General features: G+C 39.8%; 1 protein-coding gene across 7 annotated transcripts in view; it reads right to left on the bottom strand.

Annotated features, from left to right (window-relative positions):
• Window positions 1–521: 521 nt before the first annotated feature.
• Window positions 522–25,867, bottom strand: part of mybpc2a (myosin binding protein Ca) — a 57,661-nt gene continuing 32,315 nt past the window's right edge. For all 7 annotated transcript variants that reach the window (XM_075453683.1, XM_075453684.1, XM_075453682.1 and 4 more), the window contains 22 exons: window positions 23,685–23,741; window positions 23,436–23,605; window positions 23,040–23,172; window positions 20,257–20,381; window positions 17,713–17,818; window positions 16,597–16,766; window positions 14,000–14,165; window positions 13,398–13,504; window positions 13,258–13,287; window positions 10,802–10,941; window positions 10,416–10,575; window positions 10,027–10,131; window positions 9,680–9,868; window positions 9,405–9,539; window positions 9,046–9,213; window positions 8,654–8,742; window positions 7,594–7,789; window positions 5,966–6,105; window positions 4,696–4,855; window positions 2,778–2,914; window positions 1,167–1,353; window positions 522–888 (listed from right to left, as the gene is read on the bottom strand). In XM_075453683.1, coding sequence (XP_075309798.1) covers window positions 854–888; window positions 1,167–1,353; window positions 2,778–2,914; window positions 4,696–4,855; window positions 5,966–6,105; window positions 7,594–7,789; window positions 8,654–8,742; window positions 9,046–9,213; window positions 9,405–9,539; window positions 9,680–9,868; window positions 10,027–10,131; window positions 10,416–10,575; window positions 10,802–10,941; window positions 13,258–13,287; window positions 13,398–13,504; window positions 14,000–14,165; window positions 16,597–16,766; window positions 17,713–17,818; window positions 20,257–20,381; window positions 23,040–23,172; window positions 23,436–23,605; window positions 23,685–23,741 — 2,905 coding nt within the window. In that variant the 3' untranslated portion in view covers window positions 522–853. The remainder of the gene's footprint in view (window positions 889–1,166; window positions 1,354–2,777; window positions 2,915–4,695; window positions 4,856–5,965; window positions 6,106–7,593; window positions 7,790–8,653; window positions 8,743–9,045; window positions 9,214–9,404; window positions 9,540–9,679; window positions 9,869–10,026; window positions 10,132–10,415; window positions 10,576–10,801; window positions 10,942–13,257; window positions 13,288–13,397; window positions 13,505–13,999; window positions 14,166–16,596; window positions 16,767–17,712; window positions 17,819–20,256; window positions 20,382–23,039; window positions 23,173–23,435; window positions 23,606–23,684; window positions 23,742–25,867) is intronic.

The raw sequence follows: 25,867 nt of genomic DNA on the forward strand, positions 1-25,867 counted from the left end.
GAGCTAATTAGGGCAGTGTTGATGGGTGCATTAATTAGTCTCTAGTGTGTGATGCTAATGAGACCCTGATTTGGAGTGTGTGTTTGTGTTTGCATGAGTGTAAGTCATGTATCTGTAAAGGCCTACCACTATAGGTCATGCCATGAGGAATGTAGTATTAGAGCATGTGAGAATGCAATACAAAGAGAGCATGTCTGTGTGTCTACACACTCTATGTGTGTGTGTAGATGGCAGTTGCAGCCGGGCTATATCTGTGTATGAGAACCTCTTTAATTCCAGTTACTCCACGATGTCTTCCATGCCAGACTGAATATTGATCCCTCCACTGAACCATCACAGAGTCAAGATGGGCCCCTGGCTCGCACATCGCACTTGTAACACAGCAGTGAGGAAGCAGAGGTGTTCAGCAGGTCATTCACACCGCGATGGTTTCAATGCTACAGCTGCATCACAATCATAAATTCATACCAAGCTATAAAAACCTCCAGGACACACAAAAAAACAGACAACACGGGGATCCGTAATGGATGAGAGGCCGGTTTATAAGTGTGTTCAATGGCAGGTCCACTTCACAGATAAGAAGGATCCATCTGTGTGTGGTCACAACAGGGGAGTGCTACTACACCACTTATGTGGATGTAACAGGGTGGCAGCTTACTAAAAGAATTACGGCATATTCCTGATGTGGCATTCGTCATAGCAGCAAGGAAAGGCAAGCATATGGGGACGGGGGCAGTGGCTTTAGAGCCTCACCAGAGATCTATTTTAATCATATTTATTCATGACTATCCTGTTATACATAATCCATTACTATTCGTGTTCGACTGTATCCTCTGCTGTTTCGTGCTGTCTCTCATTTCTTGGCTTCCTCTCCTTTCTCCTGTGAAACTGTGGAGAAAAAGAGAAATTTAATACAGTACCAACTACTACGCTAGAAGTAGATCACCCTGTTTAAAAAAAGCTACATCATGCAGAGTCATCTGTGGGTCTGAAGCTTTAACTGACAAATACAATGAGGTGATTTAAATGTAGCCCAGAAGAGATCAAGGAGGAGATGAAGATTTGATTTTCTGACATTTGACATTCTTATTGGGACTTGCTCTGACTCCCGTAGGGCTCTACTTAACTTCTATGATCTCAAGGGAAGAGAAATTCAGACAGCACACCTCGAACCTCCAGCTTGCATTCCACCACATCCTCCCCGAGCTCGTTGACGGCCTTGCAGGTGTATCTCCCCCCATCAAACAGACTTGGCTTGCGTATGTTCAGAGTCAACACACCTTGGTTGTTCTGCATCAGGAACTTGGGATCACCTTCAATCATCATGTTATTCTTCATCCAAATGATCTTTGGCTGAGGAACAGCGTGTTGGAAGAGGAGACAACATTGACGGGATGGAGGATAAAAGGGGAGGGGAGGAGGCGGGAGCATATAAACAGAATGAATGATGTTGGGCGGGGAGCAGAAGGAGAGGTAAAATTAGGTCAACATTTGGGCTCGACAAATCTTTGCCGGTTCGGTGGGATAAAAAAGAAATCTGTTTCTAAAGATCTTTCAGCTCCACCTCTTGTTCTAGCTTCAGACATAAAAATACATTCCTGCTGCAAAGGCATCAGAATCCTTTCATTGCTCTACACTCACTGTCTGACACTCTAAACTTGTTCATTCTCTATAAAGGAGACAAAGCATCAAATCTGAGGTGCACCCTTGCAGCACAGCTATCAGGGGCCGATGCAGGTAGCGTGTTTGCGGGATGATGTTGTAGTGCTGTAGTGCATAGCATCTGTATTTGCTAGACACAGTTGGGCATTTCCTTCTGTGTATTCAATAATGACAGGAAAGTGTATTATACTTTTCCTGCCTTAATTCTACCCTAGTATTACTTTACTTTACCCTATGTTTACATAACATTTATACACTAATATGCTAATATGAGGCAAGTAAATATTTTATATGATAATGTTCCAGTTTTCTATTCAAATAATAGATTTTTGATTTTAAAATATTACACCTGCATCCAGGTCAGCTTCAAAATAATTTAGGGCTGGGCAACAATTAAAACTTTTAATCTAATTAATCACATGATTTCCCTGATTAATCACGATTAATCGCATTTGTACGCAAATTCCAAAAATGAATTCAAAAGTAGTGTATAGCTTTTAGCATTTAGTTTTATTTTAAATGTGCTGCCATATGAATGAAAGTGCCATAACATTTGTTGTGCAAACACACTTTTAACATCAGCATTTTTATGTAGTTTTTATGTAGAAGCCTCGCTCCACTGTCTGTTTCCTTGAATGACTTGCTGCTATCAGTTGTGTGTTTTGCCTTTAAGTGATATTTTAGACTGGAACTACTACGCTGAGAAGACAATTCAACTTGGCAGTGTTTACAGATGACTTTGGTTCTGTCGACTCCGCCGTCTGGAAGAACTTTAAAATAAAAATGGCCGAGTCAAAGTTCCGTACCCTTCTCCATGTTTGGTGGATCCGCCGATGACTTTCTTTTCCGGTTCCGCGAGTTAACTCGCCCAGCCCTAAAATAAATGTAATTTTTAATGGACACCTGTTTGTTTTTAGAACCTTCCCGGGCCTGCATGGAAAATTTCAGCTTATTTTTTGGGTCATCAGCCAACTTTCCACTGGTTTTCAGCTAAATGCATTTAACATGCTAATAGATATATTCTAAAATAAAAAGAAAAAAATAAACTAACTCATTGGGAGTGAAAGACAAATATATTAAGCCTAACATTAACTCCAACTGAGCAAGTTAAATACCTTTGGGTAACCACGGACGGCACAACTTATGGCTGCGGAGTAACCTGCAATCACACTTCTGTCCATCAGAGGAGCTGTGAATTTTGGGGAAGAGGTCATGTCCTTCTCTTTGAACGGTGAACGATTATGAGTCAGACCTAGACAGGAGAAGAAGTCTTTAAGAAAGGATATCCTGCAGGGGCAAACCGCTGTGTGCTGCAAACGGAAATAAAATGTGTTACACAACTCTTTGCCAGAACACTGTGCCTACTGTACCAGCCTTTCAGCAACCTCAGGGGTTTTTCATTATCCTAACTCATGCATCCTCACATCATCTCTCCTCCTGTGACCCAGAAGATGTTCTCCTTTTGGCATCCTTAACATCCTTAAGGATTCAAGTCCCTTAAATAAACATTAAGGAGATGAGGACCAAGGAGCTCAGAACAAGGAAACAGAAGTCCTTGTATCACTCTTAACATCCTCAGTGGGAGGAGCTGAGATGCTGAGAAGCAAGGCAGAGAATGAAGTGAGAGAAGGAAGGAGACATGATAGCACAGTGAAAAGCACCCATCGCCTGATATGATGAATGTGAGAGTTGAAAAAATACCCCATTTGTTTGCTTGTTTCCACAGTGGATATGAGACCTTATCACTTATTCATGTGTTCAGAGTTGTATTTTCTGGAGAATATAGTAAAAAGACCAGAGGTCCATATAGCTTAAAATAAATGGGAGAAGATTAGGGATATATTTTCATTTCCACATCTAAATTTAAATTGACATGGCCATCTTTTACATTTCACTTAATTTCCATACTTTTTGGCTCAGTAAAGCACTTTGTTTTGGATTCAGCCTTGAGAATCTGCTGGTATTGCACTTTTTCTCAACCTTTGTATTTCAGTGCGAAAATCTTTGCAGTTTGACCCTTGAGCAAAAGCACCATGAACAGCATCCACTAAACAGCTGCACTGTGCTATAACAGGACTAATGTCAGCTTAGTCTAAGTTGTTATTTTGCAACGTACAACATGGAGTGGATTTCTGCGTAAGTCCCACTAAAGGAAAAGTCCCCCGAGAGGAAGTTTTTACCCATATTATTACATCGTAGCTGTTTTGCAGTTGACGCTCAAAGAGCAACACATTGCAAGAATGATTGACTTTTCCTTTAAGTTACGCCCCTATCTGCTTCTCGATTCAGAACCTGTGGCTGCATCCATCTTTTCTGTACAATCACACAGCAAGTTAAATTTGTACATGAAATGTGTAAAGCTTAATTAGTAACCTACTGTAATCACTCTCTGGTGTTCTGGGTTTGTTTTGCTTTTACCATCCTTACCACATCCTGCCACAGTGGCAATTTATCTCAATTAGCAGATTGCCCTTTGAATTATCGAGGCAGGGGTCTGACTTTTGTTTTATCCTGAGGTTATGTGGGCACTATGATCAATGATCCTCACAATGTTATGAGCCAGACCGTTGTTGGGAACACAAAAGATGGTGGCTCGTGGTCTGAAAGATTTTCTGCTAGAGTAAGCAAATGCTACAACACAAAAACAGTGGCAACATTTGGCTGGTGGCAGGTGTTAATTTCCCAGACTGGTTGCTTTCATTAACACTTTGTCAAACAATATTTTCTTTTAGTGTAACAAATGTGCAGTGATTTTACTTCATGATATATTTGGCTCATTAATCTGAACGAATAAAAATGTTGCTAGCACATTTTGTGATGAAAGTTTTTTAAATGTTCACCCATTTCTGCAGGTCTTGTGTTAATCAGTACTCCTGACACTTTCCTCCTTTCAGTATCTGTACCATCATGCTCACTTTATGTTTCAATTAAATACAGTATGGCCTACAGCTCTGCATGCATTGTATTTCGCCTACTAGCAAAAGCAATACTATTATGTTACAGCATGCTGTGCTCTTCAGGGGATTTCATCACCTGTTTTGGTAATGACAGCTGTGTTCTTGCTAATGCCGGGATCATCGCTGAGGCCACAGATGTTTTGACTGAACACTCGAAAGGAATACTCGTTCCCCATGACCAGGTCAGACACAGTACAGCTGGGCCTGCGGTTGTGCTCATAAACCGTGAACCAGTCCTGAGCCAAAGAGAGAGGAGACGGACAGCTTCAAAGAGACTTATAGCTGAGCTTGAGATCTGTAAACTTAAAGTATGATTGAAGTAAACCATGCTTTGTGCTCCAGCAGATGTTTGTAAAATGCACCATTTAACTAACCCAGCTCATGGGTTTAACCCTGAACGTAATCAGCAACTGCCTCAGCTGGCAGAAAAATCAGCCAACATTCGCATCTCTACAGTGAAAGTAACTGCCTCTAAATTTGGAGTGTCCTTATTCTGACCTTTAAAGTAAACCCATTGAGGGCAGAGCAATCTGACACGCAGCTCCTTTCTGTCATTTACCTGCTTTACATAAACAATCCTTTCAATATGAATGCAGAGAATTTTCAGAAGTTATGACAAATTTAACTGAATCCAATTAAACCAACTGAGTCTGAATTAGCTCAATTACACATGTATGAATGTCACTTTAACGGCAGCTAGTCTGACCATAGAGATTATTTATTTAATCATATATATTTATATTTATGTTTTAGGCCTTATTATGATCATTCTTTTCTCAAGATCTATCATTCAGTACCATCAAGGTGCCGTTTGATCCTTCCAAGGTTTTCTGCAGCGTGACCACAAGCCAGAATATTAACCAATATAACTGACTTCACACCCACTCACATAGGATTGACCTCTGCCTCATTGCCACCTTATCAAGCACAGGAAGGGGTTTCTACAGACAAGAACACGCCTGTGCGATGGGCTCCATGTGGAGGAATCAGATGGCGGAGGGCTGAGCTTCTTCAACAAGTAACCACTGGTCCAGATGTGTGAATGTCAAAATCAAAGCTCAAGAGGTGGAGGCCTTCAGAAAAAAATCTCAACTTTGTGACAGTAACATCACAACTATAAGGGAAGGTGTCAGGGGCTACAAAGCTTTCGGAAAGCACACTGTACTTCAGAGAGGAAGCTGGAAGGTTTACCAGAAGACTACACAAACAGGCCTATACCTGCATCTTGTCTCCCTCCAACCAGTTGAACATAAGATGTGGGTGTTGTTGACTCCCGTACTTCTAATTTGACTGCTTGTGAGTTACTTTAAATGATCACCACCACCTGTATTCTCCTTAATGCATACCGTGATCTTCTTGTCAGACTTCTGAATGGTGTAGCCGATAATCTCACAGTTGCCATCATCTTTAGGTGGCTTCCACTCCAGTGCAGCATTGAAGCCCCAGACGTCTGTGACATGCACAGCGATGGGCGGGCCGGGCTTGTCTAGTGGAATTTTAGGGAGACAGAGTCAACATAGAGCTGGAGGATTTTTTATGAAACTAGACAGGTTTGTTAGAATGCGCAGCTCGAGCATGATGGAAAAAGTGTTCAACACATGCAGAGCTATCTCAGATAACGCTCATCCCTGCCTGGATGTAAATGCTGCCAAGAGGCTCTTAGAGGTAGAGAAGGGAAGAGAAGGTACAAACAAATCTGGAGCAGGAAAATCCCACAGAAAGAAAGACATCAACACTCGCAGTGGTATAGATTTGACAGATTAGATAGATTGGAAAGATTGACAGATTAGCAAAGCAAAAGACAAAGGATGAAGGAAAGACGTGCTAACTGAGTACATTACTCGCCGTAGATCTGACATAGAGATAGTCTGCTTTTAATGGCTGGATTACAGAGAAGAAGAATGTAGTGTGCTCCTCATCGATTCTTCTGTGTGGTCCACATGACACAACGTACAGAAATATTGTACAACATAGGCGTCATCAGTCCTGCTCTGCACACCCTCCTCTGTGGAGTACAGTACCAAGAGTGAGCAGCTCAACATTTCTTTTTTTTTCATTATTCCTTCTGCTCAAACAGATCAACTGAGAGAGTGGGGGCTGATCAGAGCCTCTCATTAGCTCAACCTTCTCAGTAGAGTAAGTGACAGAATAGCCCTCAAAATCCAAACTTAATCTGAGTCAACACGCAAATAATCTCAGCGGAGCCCTTCTTAATAATCCACCCAGAACTCCGACCCACGGAGACAAGCCATAAGCTGAGGAATGAGCAGGCGGCCGCAGTGGCAGAGCAGGAGCCAGGATTATGAACGAGAGAGGAATGAGCTCTTTGATGATTTTCTTACTTTGAGTCGCAGATCCCTCGGGAGAATGAAATGAGGAATTATCATCAAATTCAAAAAAGGAAAAGAAATCTTGACATGTCACAGATTTGAGTTCAAACCATCATCTCTTTCCAAACAGGTTATTAATCATGTCCCCTGTGAGGAACATGAACATGCACAGTGTTTTAATCTTCATGGGAGAACATGCAACGCAAGTCTTTTTAGGTGAGGATTAAGGCCCATTCATGGTTTCTGCATCCAAAGCTCATACAGGTTAAGTCAGCTCATTCCACATATGAGGTTTAGGAAGGAAAACTGGAAACTTCAAAAAGAGGAGCTCCTGTGCAGAAAAACAAGAAAATAATCTATGTTTTTTGCAGATCTGACCTTTTTACTAATGAATGATGAATTACTGTATCTGGTGAATCTCCTACCACCACCTTTCCTCAAAATAGGCCTCACATACTCAGGAAAAATAATATTTAAGTCACATTTAATAACTACTGTGTTTTCTCACGCACAGCTGAGGTGCTTGAAATCCATACAGTGCACATGAGCACAAAATTTGCACTTCCCTCCAACATACAAAGGGGGTCCAAACATGCAACCATGAACTGGCCCTTAGAAGGTGTTGGTATGATGAAGGGACTGACCTACAACCTGGATGTATATGTCGGCGCTGTCAGACATGTTCTCAATCTGAACATTCAGAGTGTATTTTCCAGAGTGGCTTCTCTCTGCAGAGCGGATGAAGATGATGGTGTCCACCTCACTGGTACGAGTTCCCACGCTTTTGTCCTCCAGGAGAGCGCCGTCTTTGAACCAGGTCACAACAGGGCGAGGCTTTCCCTGGAATTAGGGTGATGAGATGAGATCAACATGAATATTTCAAGGTATATTAATCTGAAACAACAGACTAACTTGTAGAGATGCAATAAATTGAGAAATTGTGCTTATGAAATCTAGTCAGGTTGAAAATGTCTTTAACTTTGGTCTCTGTCTTTCAGTGTGAAAACAGCTGCAGGATCACAGTCTGTCCTGCTCTGAGATAAGATGAGAGAGCAGTGGATGTGCTTCTCTGCCAGGAGAACATCATGTCGCTACATTTCAGAACCAGCTTTTCATCTTCGTGTTAAGGAAGCAGGGCTATGGCTCACTTTCTATGTTTTTTTATGTACGGCAAGGGCTTACGCCCTTACACTACTTGTGCTTAGCTTCTTTTCACCAGTTCCATAATTTGCAAGTTGCTGTCAGATCCTGTAGTTCTCCCTGTGTCCTTTGAGCACTTGTTCTCTCTGTTAAGGGCATCATTTACAAATCTGATTTGCATTCCAGTAGTAGAAAATGGGATTTGTCAGACTGCAGCCATTGGGGGATTCTTGATACTTGGTTCATTCACTACCCAAAGCACACAAGCAAAATGCATTTTGATGTGTTAAAACCCTAACCCTTTGGCCCAGTTGAGAATTTACCTGAAATAACTCCACATTTCACATGGAAAGTGTTTTATGTGGGGCATGACGTGGCTCCTTTGGCCTCTAACGCAGGTAGGTTTGAGTGAGTCGGATTTAGCCTCTTAGAACAAGGTCAATATGGAAACCCCCTCAGTAATCTCTAACCATCTTGTCTTATTCTCACTGCTCATTCAAATATAGTACATAGAATCAAAACTCTGCATGAAGCATTGAATTAAAAAGCCATATTCAGACTAACCTGGAAGGGGATAAACAAGTTCACCTTCTCACCCACACGTGTGATAATTTTAGATCTCAGATTGCGAGGCAGGCGAATCTTTGGATTCTCTGGGTGGTAGACAATGAAAAAGACACGAACAGAGAACCGATTAGTGTAATTTGTGAAAGAGTGGGCGATGCAGGGGAGTACAGATATAAAAATGTACAGCATGAACAGCTTCTATGTTATGTGCATGTGTCAAAGATATTATCAATATATAAAAATGTACATTTGAATAAGTGTGGGTAAGAAATAATCCTGGACCAAAAGGTAACCTTCATGATTAAATTTTTTTTTTTCCTGTGCCTTACTGCCAGGGACAAATTTATTAGATTAGAAGAGGAGCTTTATGGTAAAAGTTAATCTCTGACCCATGATCTCTCTGATGGTGACGGCCTGTGAAAGCCTGGCGGGGGGGCTTCGTCCAGCAATATTGACAGCAACCACTCTGAATAGCATCTTCTCCCCTACTGGGAGACCCTTGACCCTGTACTGGTTCTTTTCCACTGGTTCCTCATTAGCCTGCACCCACTGGTCACCTGAAGGATGAGAGATCATAAAATGACAAACAATCTTTTTTAAGAAGTTAACCAGGAATGAAGTATGAACATAAATGATTTCCTGCCTCATCGTATCCTCCTAAAAAAATACAGAGTGTTTGTGACGAGCTAATAAAGTTAATTACAACTTACAAATCGTGTATAACGCCTTACTAATAATCAATACTCACTTCCTTCTTTGCAGTACTCAATGATGTAGCCATCGATGCCGCCTGCTCCAATTTTCTCCGGGGGTCGCCACTTGAGTGAACAGGTACTGTCTGTCACATCTTCCACTGTGAGACGATTGGGCTCGCTGGTGGGGGCTGAAAGAGAAAAGACCTAATTAAAGCATTAATACCCACTGTAAACGGTACGGGAAGGTGGGTTAAGCTGCCTCAAAATTAGCATTGTGTGAAAGGCCTCTGTTAAATAGCCGTTCTGCGGACGACATATGGCAACGCACCAATGGGCATGAAGGGCTTTGAGCTTTCACTGGGCTGAGAGATGCCGATGCTGTTGACTGCAAACACCCTCATTTCATAAAGCACTCCTTCAATCATCTTCTTAGCCTCATATGTGGTGGACTCATAAACATCAAAATTTAGCTTTGTCCATCTGGATGAGCCAACCTTCTTCCTTTCCATCAGATACCCTGCAGGAACAATATTAACATACAGTGAAGTGATAAAAATGCACTGATTTTAGAAAACCACCATGATCGTAATAATCAGAGAAGACTTAAAACTGCTGTCTTCTCCTGGGAGGAAGATGTCAGATGTGAGCATTAGATACTGCATGTTTCAAGGGTACCTGTAATGGGGACTCCACCGTCAAATGAAGGAGGGTCCCATGTGATCGTGGCAGTGTCCTCGCCAACTGATGAGCATTTGACATTCTCAGGAGGGTTGGGCACATCTGGAGAGGCAGGTTACAGTTGGAAATGTAAAATGATGAATGATGAAGCAGACACAAAATTAGAGGAGACACAGGTATGAGAGTCTAAATGTCTAAATTGACGACTTTCTGTGGCTGTATCACGCATGGATGTGGGCCTGAAGTTGAACTGACACAGAAAATATCTTCTGGCCATCACTCAGTCTCAGTTTGATGATTTACAACTCTCAGCCTGCTTAAAAAAGGCAGTGTGATCAAGAAAATAAGAAGAACTTAAAGAGAAAAAGCGAGAAGAAGCCACTGACCCACGATCTTGACAAAGAGCTCAGCCTTGTCCTCGCCTGCAGGGTTAGTCACTATGATAGTGTAGTGGCCCTCATCTTGTTTCTCTGCCCCCTCTATCACAAAACTGCTCAGGGTCTTCCTCGTCTCCACACGGACCCGTCCCTCCGCCTCAGACACCACCTACCACCGGGGGAACGACAGAAGTAAAGAGGTGACTGAAGAGCATGGTTTCATATTACCAAAGCTGCCACAATGATGGGAGATGCAGCCCTCCCACCCTACAGTACAGAATACGTTTCATTTTTCTTTTGTCCTGTTCGGTCGCTAACAGCTGGACATGGAACGTATATGACATGTGTTCAGTTGTGTAAGAGGTGAATGATGAGAGGCCTCCATCCTTTCTCACTTGGTCTCCTCTCATCCAGCACACAACAGGAGCCGGATCTCCTGTGATCTCAACGTCAAAGCGAAGTTTGTTTCCAGCCACCACAACGATTGTGTTCTTGTTGCCAGTGCCGCTGGTGTCCAGGTGGATTTTGGGAGGATCTTTCATGTGATCATTGGAAGAGAAATGGGAACAAAAAGATCATTTTAGTTCGGGTAAATATCCTATAATTCTACATAAAGCCTCTGAGGGGTGACATAAATCAACTTGAAGTTTGATCATTTTTAAATTTTTGATAATCTTAGATTAAATAACTTTAAGTTTAACATCTGCATCATTTGCATCATATAAAGTGAGTAATAAAGAAGAATTAGCATCATCAACTCTAATTTTGACAACCTCAGTACAATGTTTTGCTCGATTATTTTCTTTTAATAATAGGAACAGCACTAAGGGATGTTGCGTGTCATGAGCAAAGGACAAAGTTTTTAATAGAAATGATTCTGAGTGACTCTTCAAAGAAGCTGGATTCTCACAACACTCAGAAAAACATGAGCATGAAAGGATCCATCTTCCCAGCCATGTGTTTGTAGCTTTGGCTCAGTAGTGTCAGACCGATCAACATCCTAAACTATTAGCTAGTGATTAATTTTAGCTGCGACAACAGTCAGTAATGGCAGCTACTAAAGAGCTGATTATGCTCAATACATCAATCATCGCACCAGGAAATCGTGACATCATCACAGCACAATAACCCTCTATGCCGGCACTTGAACTTGCTGGACTCACTCCAGTCTTCATCCTAAAAGCTGGTGCTACTACTGAGAAAATAGCTCCACTATAATGCAGAATTAGCATTAGGAGTCATACAGGAAGTACATCATAAACATAAGCACACACTTTCAACTAATCTGGTTTGCTTGAAGTAGTAGTTGATGCTTTTTGTAACATTTACAATAATTGTACCCTCTTGTGTTTGAATGGGTCCTACAGATGCCTATGGAGAAGGACCGACTCACACTCTTTTTTCCCACCAGCCTCTTTCTGTTTTTGAAACTTAAATTTTACTAATCAAGTCAAGCACATCATCAGGGAGTGCAACAATTTTTGTGCATGCGACAAACTAAACCTAAGGAAGTTAATGTAGATGTTAATGGAATCGGTTAAATGAAAGATATAAAACATGTTTTGTGCCTGGTCCATCGGCAAGCTGGGAAAGAGACGTGACAAAAAAAACCTTCAATTTTGTAGATGGACAAAAATTGAGTTTGTTTAGAATTTTTTTTCCTGCGTGCATCGTGTTTGAATCAGACATGACAGGAATGATAACCCCTAAAAGCTTTGAAATATCTAACATTTAGAGGATGTTATGAGAGAACTGTGTCCATTCTTGATGGTTGCCATGAAATATTTATATTTTTATAAAGCTTATGTGAGAGTGTCAGTTACCATGGTGGAGTCTCAGGCTTTTTTTGGTTAAAATGAAAAACTCTGTTGCTGAGCTTCAGTAGTTTAACTTCCAACTTTGCTGCGGGTATGTAAAAATGATATCCATCATGTGTCATACCACTGAATGGTTGCTTAGATGTACAATCAGTGATGACAAGACTGGTCAGAGGCAAAACAGGCCGAAAACCTTTCATCTAAAAAGAAGTCAACGCTTCTTTTCAGGCTGACAAAGTTACTTGTGAAAGCAGTCGGTTTTCAGCTTAATGCAAACATGCTCTTTCTTTGAATTATGCAACATAGTCTGACCCTTAAAAATCATTTTAAATTTGCCGAACTAGTAAGGTTTGTTGAAGAGAAATCATCACAAGCACACAAAAGTTGTGCTTCTCAAAGTTGAGGAAGGATCCTTAACAGCTCATCTTTCTGAGATGCCACGTCAACAAATCTCTTCAAAGGACCGTTCCTGCCTCAAGGATCCTTTAAAGGACTTCGTCCTTCATTCTGTGAAATTTGAAAGATTCTTCTGTGTGCCTTCTGTCTTCTCAAAACAATAACAATCCTTTGCACACATCCGAGACAGAAGTTGGATCAACGTTGGCACAATATGTACTTTAATACGTTTGTTTTTACCATGTTTGTTTTCACTTTAAAATTGTTAGTATAGTAATATGATCCATCAAAGTACAGTAAAATATAAACTGCCAATATACAGTATATGGCTGTTAGGTAGCCAGCTAAAAACAACTAGCTATATGACAGCCATGTGAATATTTCAACTGTTGTGTACAGGTTGGAATTGACGATGGGATCATTGTCAAAGTGTTTACCCACTTGTTAGGATTGTTATATTATGTGTTGTATGAGTACTTCCAAGTCATGTCTATAAAGGAGCAACCGAGGAAGCGTCCTTGACTTTGACAAACACTGTAGGTGTCACCCAACCTTAGACAAATTCTAGAACAATGTCAGCACATTCATATAGCATTTACCCTCCAAACATTTCTATTTATCCAAAAAACAAAATTTACCTTGCCTGGGAACATAATCAATCTTGATCTCTGAGAAAGAAAAACACATATATCAGCCTTATTCAAATGGTTGACATGTTAAGTTTATGACCGAAAAAAGCATCAAATGCTTCATATTTTAGTTTGTGCAATGCTCTTACCCAGGAAGTTGAGTTTGGCAGAAAGAGAAAGTGCATAGCCATCCGGGACAAAGGTGTAATCTCCTGCATCTGAAGGCTTCACTTCATCAATCATCAGCTTGTGGGTCCTGGAGACGTTACCAGATGTTACCAAGGAGACAACACTTGATATAACCTGCATTTATGCAAAAGACAGTTACCCTGGCAACATACTCAATGAGGCAATATTGTAGAGTGAGAAACATACTAAATGACTTTCACCTTGTGTGACCGCAGTTGCCTTGGCATATCTCCTGCCAAAGGCCACTCTGATGGAGGGATTACAGAGAGAAACCCCAAACGCCTCGGATGTGTATGGTGCATGTGAGTGTGTTTGTAGGTGTGTGTGCAGAGGTTAGAGCCTTACAGATTGCAGCCTATCTGAAAAATGGGTCAAATGACGAACAAAACCCTCTGGTAATGGTTTGCCAAGCCATGTGGCAGACAGTGCTTATGACGGTGTGACGGTGTGTATATGTGTGGGTTTGAATGTGTGAAACTGTGCGTGACAGAAGGGTGGGCTTAAAACAACAACTTTCCCAAATCAAAACACAGGCCTACAGCAAGCCGATGTGTGGTATTACCTTCCGATGTGCGTCATTTTGATGCGATCACTGGCCTGGACTTCAACACCATCCTTAAACCATTTTCCTGTCACCTTTTCATCAGACACCTCACACTTGAATAAAGCCTGTTCAGCTGCCTTTACTGTCAGGTCAGCTATGCTCTGTAGAACCTGCAGCTCCTTATCTGGAACAAAACACAGATAAATAAATACTGTGGCATGCAAATATCTCACACCACAGTTTATTTCATATGGTGTCAAGTGGAAATGTGAAACTTCATTTGATTAAAATTCAAATTTAGATGAAGTAATGTTTGTCTTCAAATGATAGTTCAACATTTTGAGGAATCTCCTTTTATATTTTGTTGCAGACTTAGATGAGATGACTAACATCACTCTCATGTCTGTAACCCATTAAAATAGCTACATCATCTGCATACAGTATGCACACTTTTGAGTGCAACTTTTCTTAAGTGCTTGTGTTATAATTACTTTATAGTAGGTAACTTAGGTAAGCTTATGTATTATGAGACTTCCAGCCACATTGTTGGATCATTTAGGGTGACATTGACAAACTGCACAACTACTGTTTGTTTGCGTAAAAGGAACTCTGGTCCTTTTGTCTGTATATTTGTTTAATTGAGGTTGGTTTAAATGCTGACAATCAAACCCAGTTGCAGCCCAAACTATTGAATTGTGACCTCCTGAAAAAGTGCTGTCAAGAATGATTTGATCGTAAAATTAAGCCAAATGAACTAAGCACAGCTTTTTTATTATCATTATAGCATAAGTGTGATTTTAAAACGATAAAAAAGTTGAACTAAGACCGGTAGATCAAATATGCTTTACAGTAAAAGTCCAAAAACAGAGTTTATCGCTTATTTCAGACATACAGGACCTGGTGCCTTTCTGCAACAATTTGTGATGGCAATTGTTGATTCTTGGAAGATTTACATTTTACTTTCAACGCTGCACAAGCCTGAAATGCATGCCATCACATAAACTAACAGCTATGCACAATAATGTGGGTCTTAATCTGACATATCATCTGCTTCTCAAACAAATTCTGATATTAAATGAATAGACAGCAGTGTTGATTATTATCATTATCATCATTATTATCTACCTGCTTCAGACGTCCTGATATCATATGGACAAAACAGGCAGCATTGTGAGGATCATGTTCTTTAACTTTCCCAGTGCTTTTAATGCAAGTCAGCCTGCAATGTCACATGAGAAATTTCAAAATCAGACTTAAGGGTTATATTTTTAAGGAGGTGGACCCCAGCACATGAGCACTGTAGGGCACTGTAATCTCTCAATTTCTCTTCACTCTGTACACACTTCCAATTTAACTCTAAACAATGGCTTTTTTACATTGAATAATGGCTAATAACTGTTTTGGGATTATTGACATATTATTCAGTTCAGTTCCATTCAACTGAATTTGGTGTGGATCCTTGCAGGGTATTTATTTCTTTTTCATTGTCTCTGAGTCAAATTAACAGAAAAAATCTGCTGAATTCAAGCGTTTGAGCTTCTCTTTCACACATGGGGATATTCTGAGTGCTTATAGCAGCAACTGTGCAATAAGGTAAAACATGTAGAAAAGGAATATTTTCAGTTGCTCTCATCATCTTTTTGTGTGTGGCGTAACTCAGAGCACCTCTCTATTATTGCTTGACATGGATTTAAATCTACCAGCTTTTGGTCATGCTTGATTTTTACCATACAGACAGGAGGATAGTATTAATCTTCAAACTCATCAAACTTTTTACATGACACAAAATAAGCCTATTTTAGCTATTGTCTAATTGCTTAATATACTGTTTGTAAGAACACTATGCTTTCATACATTTAGTATAAAGTCTGATAAGAAATAACTGGGTGTTTTTTAAAGATGAAAGCAACATACCCAGTAGGGAATAATCTGAAGGCGTTCCTTAATGACCTTGGGACGCATCACATACATGTATGTATGTTAACCATATATCTGTTCTACTAACCACCAGATTCACAGTTACTGTGGACTACTATGTTCTCCGTAATCTTATCATTCAAGTGAGCAGGACAGACAGACATTTTCTCACACTATAATCAATTAGGAGACTCATCTGGCTTGCAAGTATGCAGCGACTAAGACAGCTTGAGAGCTGATACAAGATATCAGCGTTGGAGGTGTAGAAGAAAATTAGTGTGACGAATACTGCGATGAACTACTGATACAAGGGACTAATGAAGTAATATTAATTATGACATGAGTAATGACTAATTTATTGCTTTTCATGCTTGTCAGAATGGAAAACATCAACATGTGCAGATTAAATTTAGTTGAAGTTTCTAACTGGAGAGAGTCTGAATTTTAGTCAACTTTAAACAGCAGTTTCCTCTGCTGCAGTTTGGTTTTACTGTTCCTGCTGATTGGACTGATTTCTTTTCTTAACCATTCAAGTCAATTAACATTAGTTGAAACATTCTAGGATAACATTTATATGAGGCAATGCATAATTTTCATGTTTTTGTTGTTGTTGTTGTTGTTTGTTTCAAGTGCTCCCAAACTTATTTGTGATTTACTTTATTACACTGGAACAAAGACTAAGTCCGGGGGACAAGTACCTTCAACCTCTAGTTCTGCCTTCGACTCGCCACCGCTGGTGTAGACGTGGTACATTCCAATATCCTCTTTTGTTGCTTCATTGATAATCAAAAGGTGCCTCTTTCCATCCTTTTTGAACCTGTATTTTGAACCCGCACTTTCTCTATTCAGCTCAACTCCATCTTTCATCCTGTGGAGAAAAACACAAGCGCATCAATTAAACATCACAGAGGGGGAAGAGAGGGGGGGCTACTGGTTGACATGTCAGCAACATTCTACATGGCAACAGAGATTAATGGGTACGTTGATCCTAAAGCCTACAGTTTTATATGCCAAGAGGTGGCTCTCTGGCAAGATGATCATGGCTATTTATGCTGAACATATAACCAGCACCAGAGGACAGATTAAAGCTGCTATAAAAATACTTTGACGAATTCTTTTCCTGATGACGTGCACACCTGTTGAGTCATAATGCCACCAAATTAAGCCGCATAGTTACAGCAACACAAACTGTAATGTAATGTGTCATGATGCATTCAGTTGATGAGGCAAAAGATACATATGTCATCAATTTGTGGTGTTGATATCCTGCCAAGTCCATTTTACATTGCTGTTGCTTCAAGAGTTTACATTAAACAACCGTTAAGTCTGCTGGTATCACAGATTAAATCTGGTGAATTAGATTCATTTTACCTGAATGAATGTAGAAGGCCACACATGACCTGATGGATTTAGTGCAGACGGAGAGCAGAGGGAGTAGTTGTATACATCAGTGTAAAACGAGAATTGGAAGTTACTGTTGAAACAGACACAGACTACTGCAAAGGTAGGAGGCTCTCTCTGCAAGTCTAACATCAGTCATTTTTATTCTGTTTGAATCGGTCTTTCAAAATAAAGTGAAAATACATCCAACTTTAAACCAATTCTGTCATCTTTCCATGGCTGTCCATAGTTGTTTTTAAATATCTTGTGAAAAGAGAGACGCAGGATTTGAGGATGTGAACAAACATTGTTCACAGGTCTGATTGGGCTGTATTTAGACCGGTAACAGTTTAGACTTGACTGACTACTGAGGCTACTGTTGGAATTTCATACCTATATAATCAATGTCAGTGAGCTTTACTTTAAGAGCTCACCATTTGACATTGGCTCCTTCTTCAGACACTTCCACTTCAAACTCCACCTTCTCACCCACCACAGTATGAACATCATCCAGCAGCTTGGTGATGGTGATGGGAGGCTCTGAGGAAAAACAAACAGCTTTGAGTCATTTATTGGCAATGTGTGAATATCATAATACTCCAATAAGCTTTGAAAAGAATTAAGTGATTAAGTGATGTTGATTTTATCCATGTAGTACAGCCTGTAATAGTTACATCTTCAGTTTTATTTGACTGCAAGAATGACAGAAACAAAACGGACAAACCATAATTTGCACTTATGTAACACCATATATATCTGAAGTCCTTAAAGCTCCCAAACACCTCTGTCTTATAGAGGTGCAATGTACCTCAAATCTCCTGAGGTGATGGGAGTCACGTTTTGTAACCACATGGTGTTGTGTTTGATGCTCTACTAGCCTTAGCTATTTGTCATCGTCAGCATCCAGTCCCCCTCCAGACATCACTATTCCCTCAGCTGGTGAGCCCACAAACTCCCTGAACCAGAGTCACAGCATCAACATGAGCAATGTGACTGCAGGCCTTACAGAAGTTTGGAGTGATGAGTTTGATTCAATTTATGGTTTGTCCACATAAAAACTGAAAAATGTTTTTCACATCCTACGTTTTTTTCACACGTGCAAAATGTCTACCTGCCTTCTGTACATTTCTTTATGTATTATTTGCCTTTTGGTACGCATGCACAAACAACTTTATCTGCCAGCAAACACAGACTTATCAGGAATTAAGGTGGGGTGGCAGATGGATCAAACACATACACTTTCTGCTATGAGGCCTGTGCTTGACTCCATTAAGAAAACTGTTCTTTTCCTTTTATGTCCCTGTTTCAACTTGTGAGTCCTGCTGCTGGCATTTCACATATGCACGACAGCCACTTGCTTAAGTTATTTAAAGTCCTGCTTAAGGTTAAGAAAGAAAGAAAAATACATGGTGTAAGATACCAACCAAGTAATCAGTAAATAAAGCATATAGATACTGTGTGCATACCTTTATCAACTGTAAAATACACATATGGAGAGAAGTTTAAAAAAATGTTGGGGGTCTTTAGGCTTTATTTTTCACCAGTCTTTAGCTGCCACACTGCAGATTAATATCTAAACATTTTGGCTAGCTGGCTAGCAACTTTACCGACCTTTTCTGTAAACCTGTGTTTTTATCTACCAGTGGAAGTGAGCGACTTTTTCCAATTTTTACACACACAGGACTGTAAAGATGGAAAGAGTAAATACATGTATAAATTAAAAAAAATACAACGATTTGATTTTGGAATATACATTGTAAAAATGACAATGAAGAAGATAAATCATAAGTGAAGTTTGTAGGTCTAGCTTTACTTTTAACATACAGAGGTCGGAGTGAAAAGAACAGACACTGAAAGTAAAAAGATTTTCTGATGAGTAAACGTACTGACTAATGAGGCTACCGGGGTTTCTACACTGGTTGTTTGAGGCGTATAGATTGCACGTATGACCTGATTTAACATGACAAAATGCCACCCCACGAATAAACAGTTTAAGAAAAGCAAACCTATGCAAGTTTGTGTATGTAACACAAATATTTACATACATCTACTTGTTGTCATTAATTTCACACAGCTTTGTGCGTGTTACATTTGGTGCTGTGTTTGTGGAAACACATGTTCACCAGAGAATATTAACTGAAGTGCAGCAAAGGCCTAAACATCTGCCAAACTCCCTTCTGCCCTCACTTATGTCAAGATGAATAAGCATTAAACCACTTATAACGTGTTTGCAAGCAGTTGCATGAATTATTTTTCATACACGCAAACATAGCGCACACATAAAAAAAACACACAATTTCGCTGTATGGGAGCGGTGTCTGTGCTGACAATTCTACCCTCATGTTTGGTCTCTGATAATGAGCAAGCAGGATGGGCAGCAATGAGCACACAGAGTAAAGCACGAGATTAATTTAGAAGCAGAAGACCCAATTACATCTATTAAAAGAGACACTGAAGAGACATGTCAGACTTGAAGCAGTTATTTTGATTTCATAGTCCCTGCTCAATATAATATAATATAATATAATATAATATAATATAATATAATATAATATAATATAATATAAATGAAAACATTTCCCACACTTATAAGCTACGAAAATAATTCTACAAGAAACACTGAACAACCTCTGTCAAAATCTTAGAATGAAATATTGATGTCCAACACATCACATATCACTCAAACTCTAATAAATATGTCAGCACATTAGTACGTGCAACAGTGAGACATGATAATAAACAAAGCATTAAATGATTCCCTCGCCACACACCCATTAGAAATGAGTGAGCATACAACGGAGTGCTGCATGATACTGTGTGACATAAAAGCACTGAAATAAACTGACAACAACACAAACACATAAAGGGAACAGAGCTGACGAGTCTCTCAATGCTCAGATGACAGTATTTGCTAAACCGAGCAGAAAAACCTCTTCCTCCTGAAAGACGGATTCCTCCAAAGACAGTGACTCATATACCTTTGACAAAAAGCTCGGTGAAGCTCTTATCCTCCCCAACCACGCACTCGTATGCTGCGTCATCCGACAGGTTGCACTTGTTTATAGTGAGAGTCCGCTTGTTGCCCACGCTCTCAAATACATACCTGCACACACATGAATGATGGGGGAAGATTATACAACAACAAGGATAAATAACAATGAGAGGGACAGAGACAAAAATGAAAGTAATGAATAACTGAATCCAAAAAAACAGTCATAATCAGATGCACACAACAGAGTGACTCAACCTTTACGCTTTGTATCCACACATTTTCGTACGGACCTTCAGATTTGTGCTTGTGCACACACGTACAAGGCTCCCACACACATGCATTCAAGTTTCTGTAGAAAAATATGGTGACAATAATGTAGGGGCTACATTGTCGTCACATGCAATGGAGGGCAGTAAGAGAAGAAAACTTCCATGGTTACAAGCTGCAAGCATTCGCATCATCAGACAACTCAAAGTAACGAACAAGTGTGACTTAAAAGAACACATACATACATACAAAATGGTGATTCATTTTCTTTGTTGGATACTTTCTCTCTTTTTCTAAGTTACAATTCAGCTCCTTTTTATTTGTATTTTTTTTTTAGCTGTGTTAATATTTCAGTGAATTTGTGACAATCATTGTGGCTGAGTTGTATGCCAGCTCAGTAGTGGGTGAAGTTTTTCTTTATTCTTAAAATATTAACCATGTAACATAGTTAACAGTGTGAAATTTCACCCCAAAGAATGATATTTTCCTGCTTAAAACTCGTTCGTCTGCCAAATTAAATTTAAAATCCCTGTTTTTTTATTTCAAATTGGTCTGAAAACCCAGTCTGCTTGATGGAAGTTGGAATGAAAATTGTCTTCCTGTTGCTTGACATGAAATGTGCTTTTCAGTTTTTAGTTTCTTATGCTTATACCAAATTTGCACATTTTGCAAATGCATCACGACTTATGACGCAAGCTGTTGTCGTACACCGGAGATTTTTTTTAGGAAAATCTGCAGATAGTTTTGCAGGAGGCTTTCTCCTGAACATGCACCCTCCAGGCTTGAAATGCAAGGGAGAGGATGTGGGAAAATGAGCATCCAATGGGCAGCATATGAAGTAGAAATGATTCTGTGGAAATCGCTGTGTTTCCTTAACTACACGTTGGCGGTGAGGCTCCTTGTTGTGTTGACATGAGTACTGCATGTACTGCAAATTCTCGCCAGCACACACAGCAGCAGCAAATGCTTTGGAAAATTTGCCAGAATATTTGCCAACATATCCAGACATGGAGATCCGGAGAGATTAGGCTTTGTGAAGTCCGGATCAACCGTTGCACACATTTGGGTTTTCACATGCTTGTGTGAAAACGGCTCCGAAAGACAGAAAAAGGACATTTCTAACTGCTGCAGGTTATTTAGGGCATTTTCTTAACCCATGCCATGTAGTTTGTAGTGCCTGAACTCAACAATATGGTTAGGATGCCAAAACTTTATTAAACAGCAAGTGAAAGCAATACTCAAATTTGGTGTAAAACAGAAAATTGGGTGTAATGGATTGTAGCCTTGTGGGTAACATGCCATTTATACTCAGTTTAACTTGGTAAACACTTCTTTTATGACTGTTTCTTGGACTTCAGTGCAACGTTGTTCTTTTACCTATTCAACTCAGCCGCTTGTCTCCAAAAGGAGCTTTTTTTTTGGGCCCACCAAAAGTTTATCATCGTTTCGTGTATGAAAATGAAAAAGTCGAGCTGAGTCTGATGACGCCAGTATTCTTCATACTTTATCTTCCATTTTAAGCTTCAATCAACTTTTTTTTCACATATTTCGACCCGTAAATGTCCGTTGTTCTGATCGTACAGGGAATAAACCTATTTTCTTGTTCTCTATGGTTAAATTGTCCAGTGTTAGTTGATAAATATCAGCGATCCATACCAAGGTGTCAGCTTCTTTGTGTTTTGGTTTTACATTTTAGCCTCAGCAGTCATTTGTTTGAAATGATGCAGAGACTACCAAGATTGTACAAGGAATATCCTAATCCCATTGTAATCTTGTTAGTGGTCAAAGTGCACTGCCTCAGCAGTCCTCCACAGAGGTTTGTTCAAGGCTAAATAAAAGTCTCTTCTTCCATACTAAACTCTTAATCATAACAGCAAGGGGACTGCCTTACTCTCTATGAACAGCATGAAGGTTCTCAAAATAGCAGATGGTGGAGCCATTGAAAAAATTGACTCGCAACAGCTGTACCCTCTTCAATAAAACACCAAAAGAAGCCTTTGAAGGAGGAGGGGAAAAGAGCAGAGCAGAAGGGGATGCAGACACCAGATAAAGCCCGGCAGGCTAAATGGGCTCAAAGCTAACATATATCTACTGTTAGATATGTACCAAAGTCGGAGTTGTTCCAATAAAATTTAAATTTTGCCTTTTTTAAAGTGATATGTGCACAATCTCGTGCAGGAACTACACTTTCCTGAACAGCTATTGTCGTACAAATGTACTGCAACAGCCCTGAGAGCACTTCTTAGTACCCAATATTCAAGCAAACATGGCAAACAAAGTATTTTTAAGACAATAGATATTTTCTAGAGATGCCTGTTCCCACATGTTCTGGCACGGCATTTCCTGTGCAATACACAGTATGTTCACACAAGCAGATATTGTGATTCAAAAGAAATGGTTTCTTGAACTTCTCCTTTGAAAGCGAGTGCATACGTCAATTTTGTATAAAGTCTGCGATTTAGGTTTTGACAGGAAAAACATAAATATGAATAAGTGTCTCACTTGGCTGATGGTTTGATTTCCTGTCCATTTTTTAGCCACTTGATAGGAGCGTTGGGGTCAGCTAATTCTACTGAGAGCTGAATCCTCCTGCCTTTGTCCACTGAGTAGGCTGATTCCAGCTTCGTCAGAAAAGCTGAGAAGAAAGTAGCATGTTAGGGAACCACTGCTTTATTAGCCAAATGATCCATAAAAGCAAACCTGTAGCAATCTAAGCTAATGCACGCATTCCACCTTTAGTCCAAGCTATAAATCTTCTCCACCAAAGCCTTCAAGTGCTGTCAGTATTTACATCCTACCGCCTTAAAGAGGCCTTGTTTTCGCCCTGCTGTCTAACTCCCTATGCACAGTCTGCTTTTGTATTCTAACATCTCTCCTAACTCTTCCTCTGCTCCTCACCTTCAGTCTTCTTGGGCTCGGCCTTCATCTTTTTCAGTCTCTTCAGCAGACCCCTCAGGTCTGTGATGCCGTGCTCAAAGGCAATCTTCTCATAGTCGCAAGGCTTGGCTCCCTTTAATATTTCCCAAACATCTACATCATCTTTTGGCTCCTCCTGTTTCTTCTCCTTTCTGTAAGAAAGTGTTAAAAAGAAAGGATCAAATTTGAGAGCGATTACATTAGAAGATGCATCTTTAGAAGTGGTCTTACCTTTTCTTGAGCAGCGCACTGAAGTCTAGGTCACCAGCATCCTCACCTGCATCTCCACTGGAGTTCAAAGAGAAGAGAAATGTGGGTTTATTACGGTGTCTTTAATTTTTTTACTGTATTCTCTGTTCACTAATAGAGGTAAATAACCTTGAGAGGAAACAGTATTTATGAAATATTGTACATTCATTTATACACCCCCTTTGTACAACATTACCACAAACTATAAATAGGCACAGATATTATAAAACACAATAACAGCAAAGATAGTACATTTATGTCCAATAAATAAAACCAATACATTTGTGTCGCTGGTTAAAGCTTACCCATTTTTCATCCTGTGCTCAAACAGATGCAAAAATAGGATGAGTAATAACATAGAGCAGAAGCGTTTGATGAGGACTACAAATACCATCATGCCCTAAATTCAAGTGACATATAAAAATCACAACAGACAAGCAACATAGAAACAGCAGACATGACAGTAATAAGCCACTGTATAAGCAGCATAAACATTATTGGTATCAAAGACAGTACATACTGCAGGAAGAGCTAAAGAAATCCGTATAAGGAAAACAAAGCAGATGCTTTGTCATAAAAGCAGTTGACTAAGCAAGTAACATTGTATTACTGTATTTTATTATCACTGTCTGTAACGCTCATCAGCCAGAGGACGCATTAAGTCTCTTTGGTTAATTTATTCATGTAAGCTGCTGTGGTTTAAATAAAAGATCTCATAACCTCTCAAAGACCGTGATGAAGAAACATAACATTAAGATAACAAATAGGTGAATACTGAATTAGTTAAGGTGATATTATAGGACCTTTGTGCACCTTTTTGCCCTTTATTTGAGGGTAAAATATTTATAGGCACAAAATTCTTTCCATTTGTACTGAGGGAGAAGAGCAACGGTTAAATAACTGCAATGATATATTCATGACTCAGCTGTTGTTGAGGAGCTCAGTGCACCGTGATTTAAGAAAACGAGCAAGCTGCATGACCACCTATCATCATCTTTTTGAGAACATGTAAAACCCACGATACTAACAGACAGATGTGGAGCAAGTAGCACAAACAACAATGGAAGTGTTTTTTAGGACAAAAAAAGGGACAACCCAGATGGAACAGACTCCTTATCCAGCCCTCTGTTACATCTGCAGTGATTGATGATGTGATGTGGGAAAATTAGGTTGCTTTGTTTCATTGGTTGTCCCTAAAGCAGACTATCAGGCTTTAAAAAATTTTAAACATCTGGAATGACACAACTGAGACTAGAGGAATCTCAACACAACCAAAAGGAACAATAACAAGCCACATCTCTATGTTTAGCCCATGTTGGGAGTAAATGGGCTAAAATATGTCCCATATAGGACTGTCTGTGGTTCCATACTGGCCTAGTATTAACCGCCCATGTTGGTTTGATGAAAGATAATAGTGGGTGCAACATGGGCCTCATTCGTGTTTCCCTAATCAGTAGTTAAACCCAAACCGGCCCTATTTATGTTACCCATTTAGAGACCCTGAATACCTTTTTCCAGTGGAGATCTGGCTCGGACCTTAAGGAGGTCACCTCAGTTGTCCATGTGGACTCTGCTTGGTTCTCCTTAGCAGGCCTTAGATAATGTTGTCATACACTTGTAATCACAATCTGGGTCTGCGAGTTGCAAAATTAAGCTCTTCAATTATTTATTTGCCCCGTTGAATGACGTTCTAGCAGTTTGCAGTGATGTGATACCTTTGCCCAAAATACATTTTTTTGTACATATGGGTTAAATAATCACAGCCTTTAAGGAGAAAATATGTCTGTGACATAGTTAAAATAAATGATTTCACACATGTTTAAGATTTAATTAGGTCTCATGTGGAGTCATATGATGAGATCAGTGGGGGAAACTATTTTCTCACATAATTCCCATTTGTAACCGCTTCCATGCACATTAACAAATATAACATAATGAAAACATATACAGGACCGAGTGCCTGTTTTTTTCCATTGTGAATGGTTTTGGCAGCTTCTTTACATCCTGCAGGCTTTTTTTCAGTCATGCTTGAGGGTCATTGAACTCTTCAGAGGCCAAGATAAATGCCGATAAATTCAAAGCAATTCTGGGTGATCATGCTCATCTTATGTATGAACAGTTCATTCAAGGATAACATCCATCCAGGTTTCCCTGATGGGAGTAAA

Source organism: Odontesthes bonariensis, chromosome 21, assembly GCF_027942865.1.
Source record: "Odontesthes bonariensis isolate fOdoBon6 chromosome 21, fOdoBon6.hap1, whole genome shotgun sequence".
Classification (NCBI taxonomy): Eukaryota; Metazoa; Chordata; class Actinopteri; order Atheriniformes; family Atherinopsidae; genus Odontesthes; species Odontesthes bonariensis.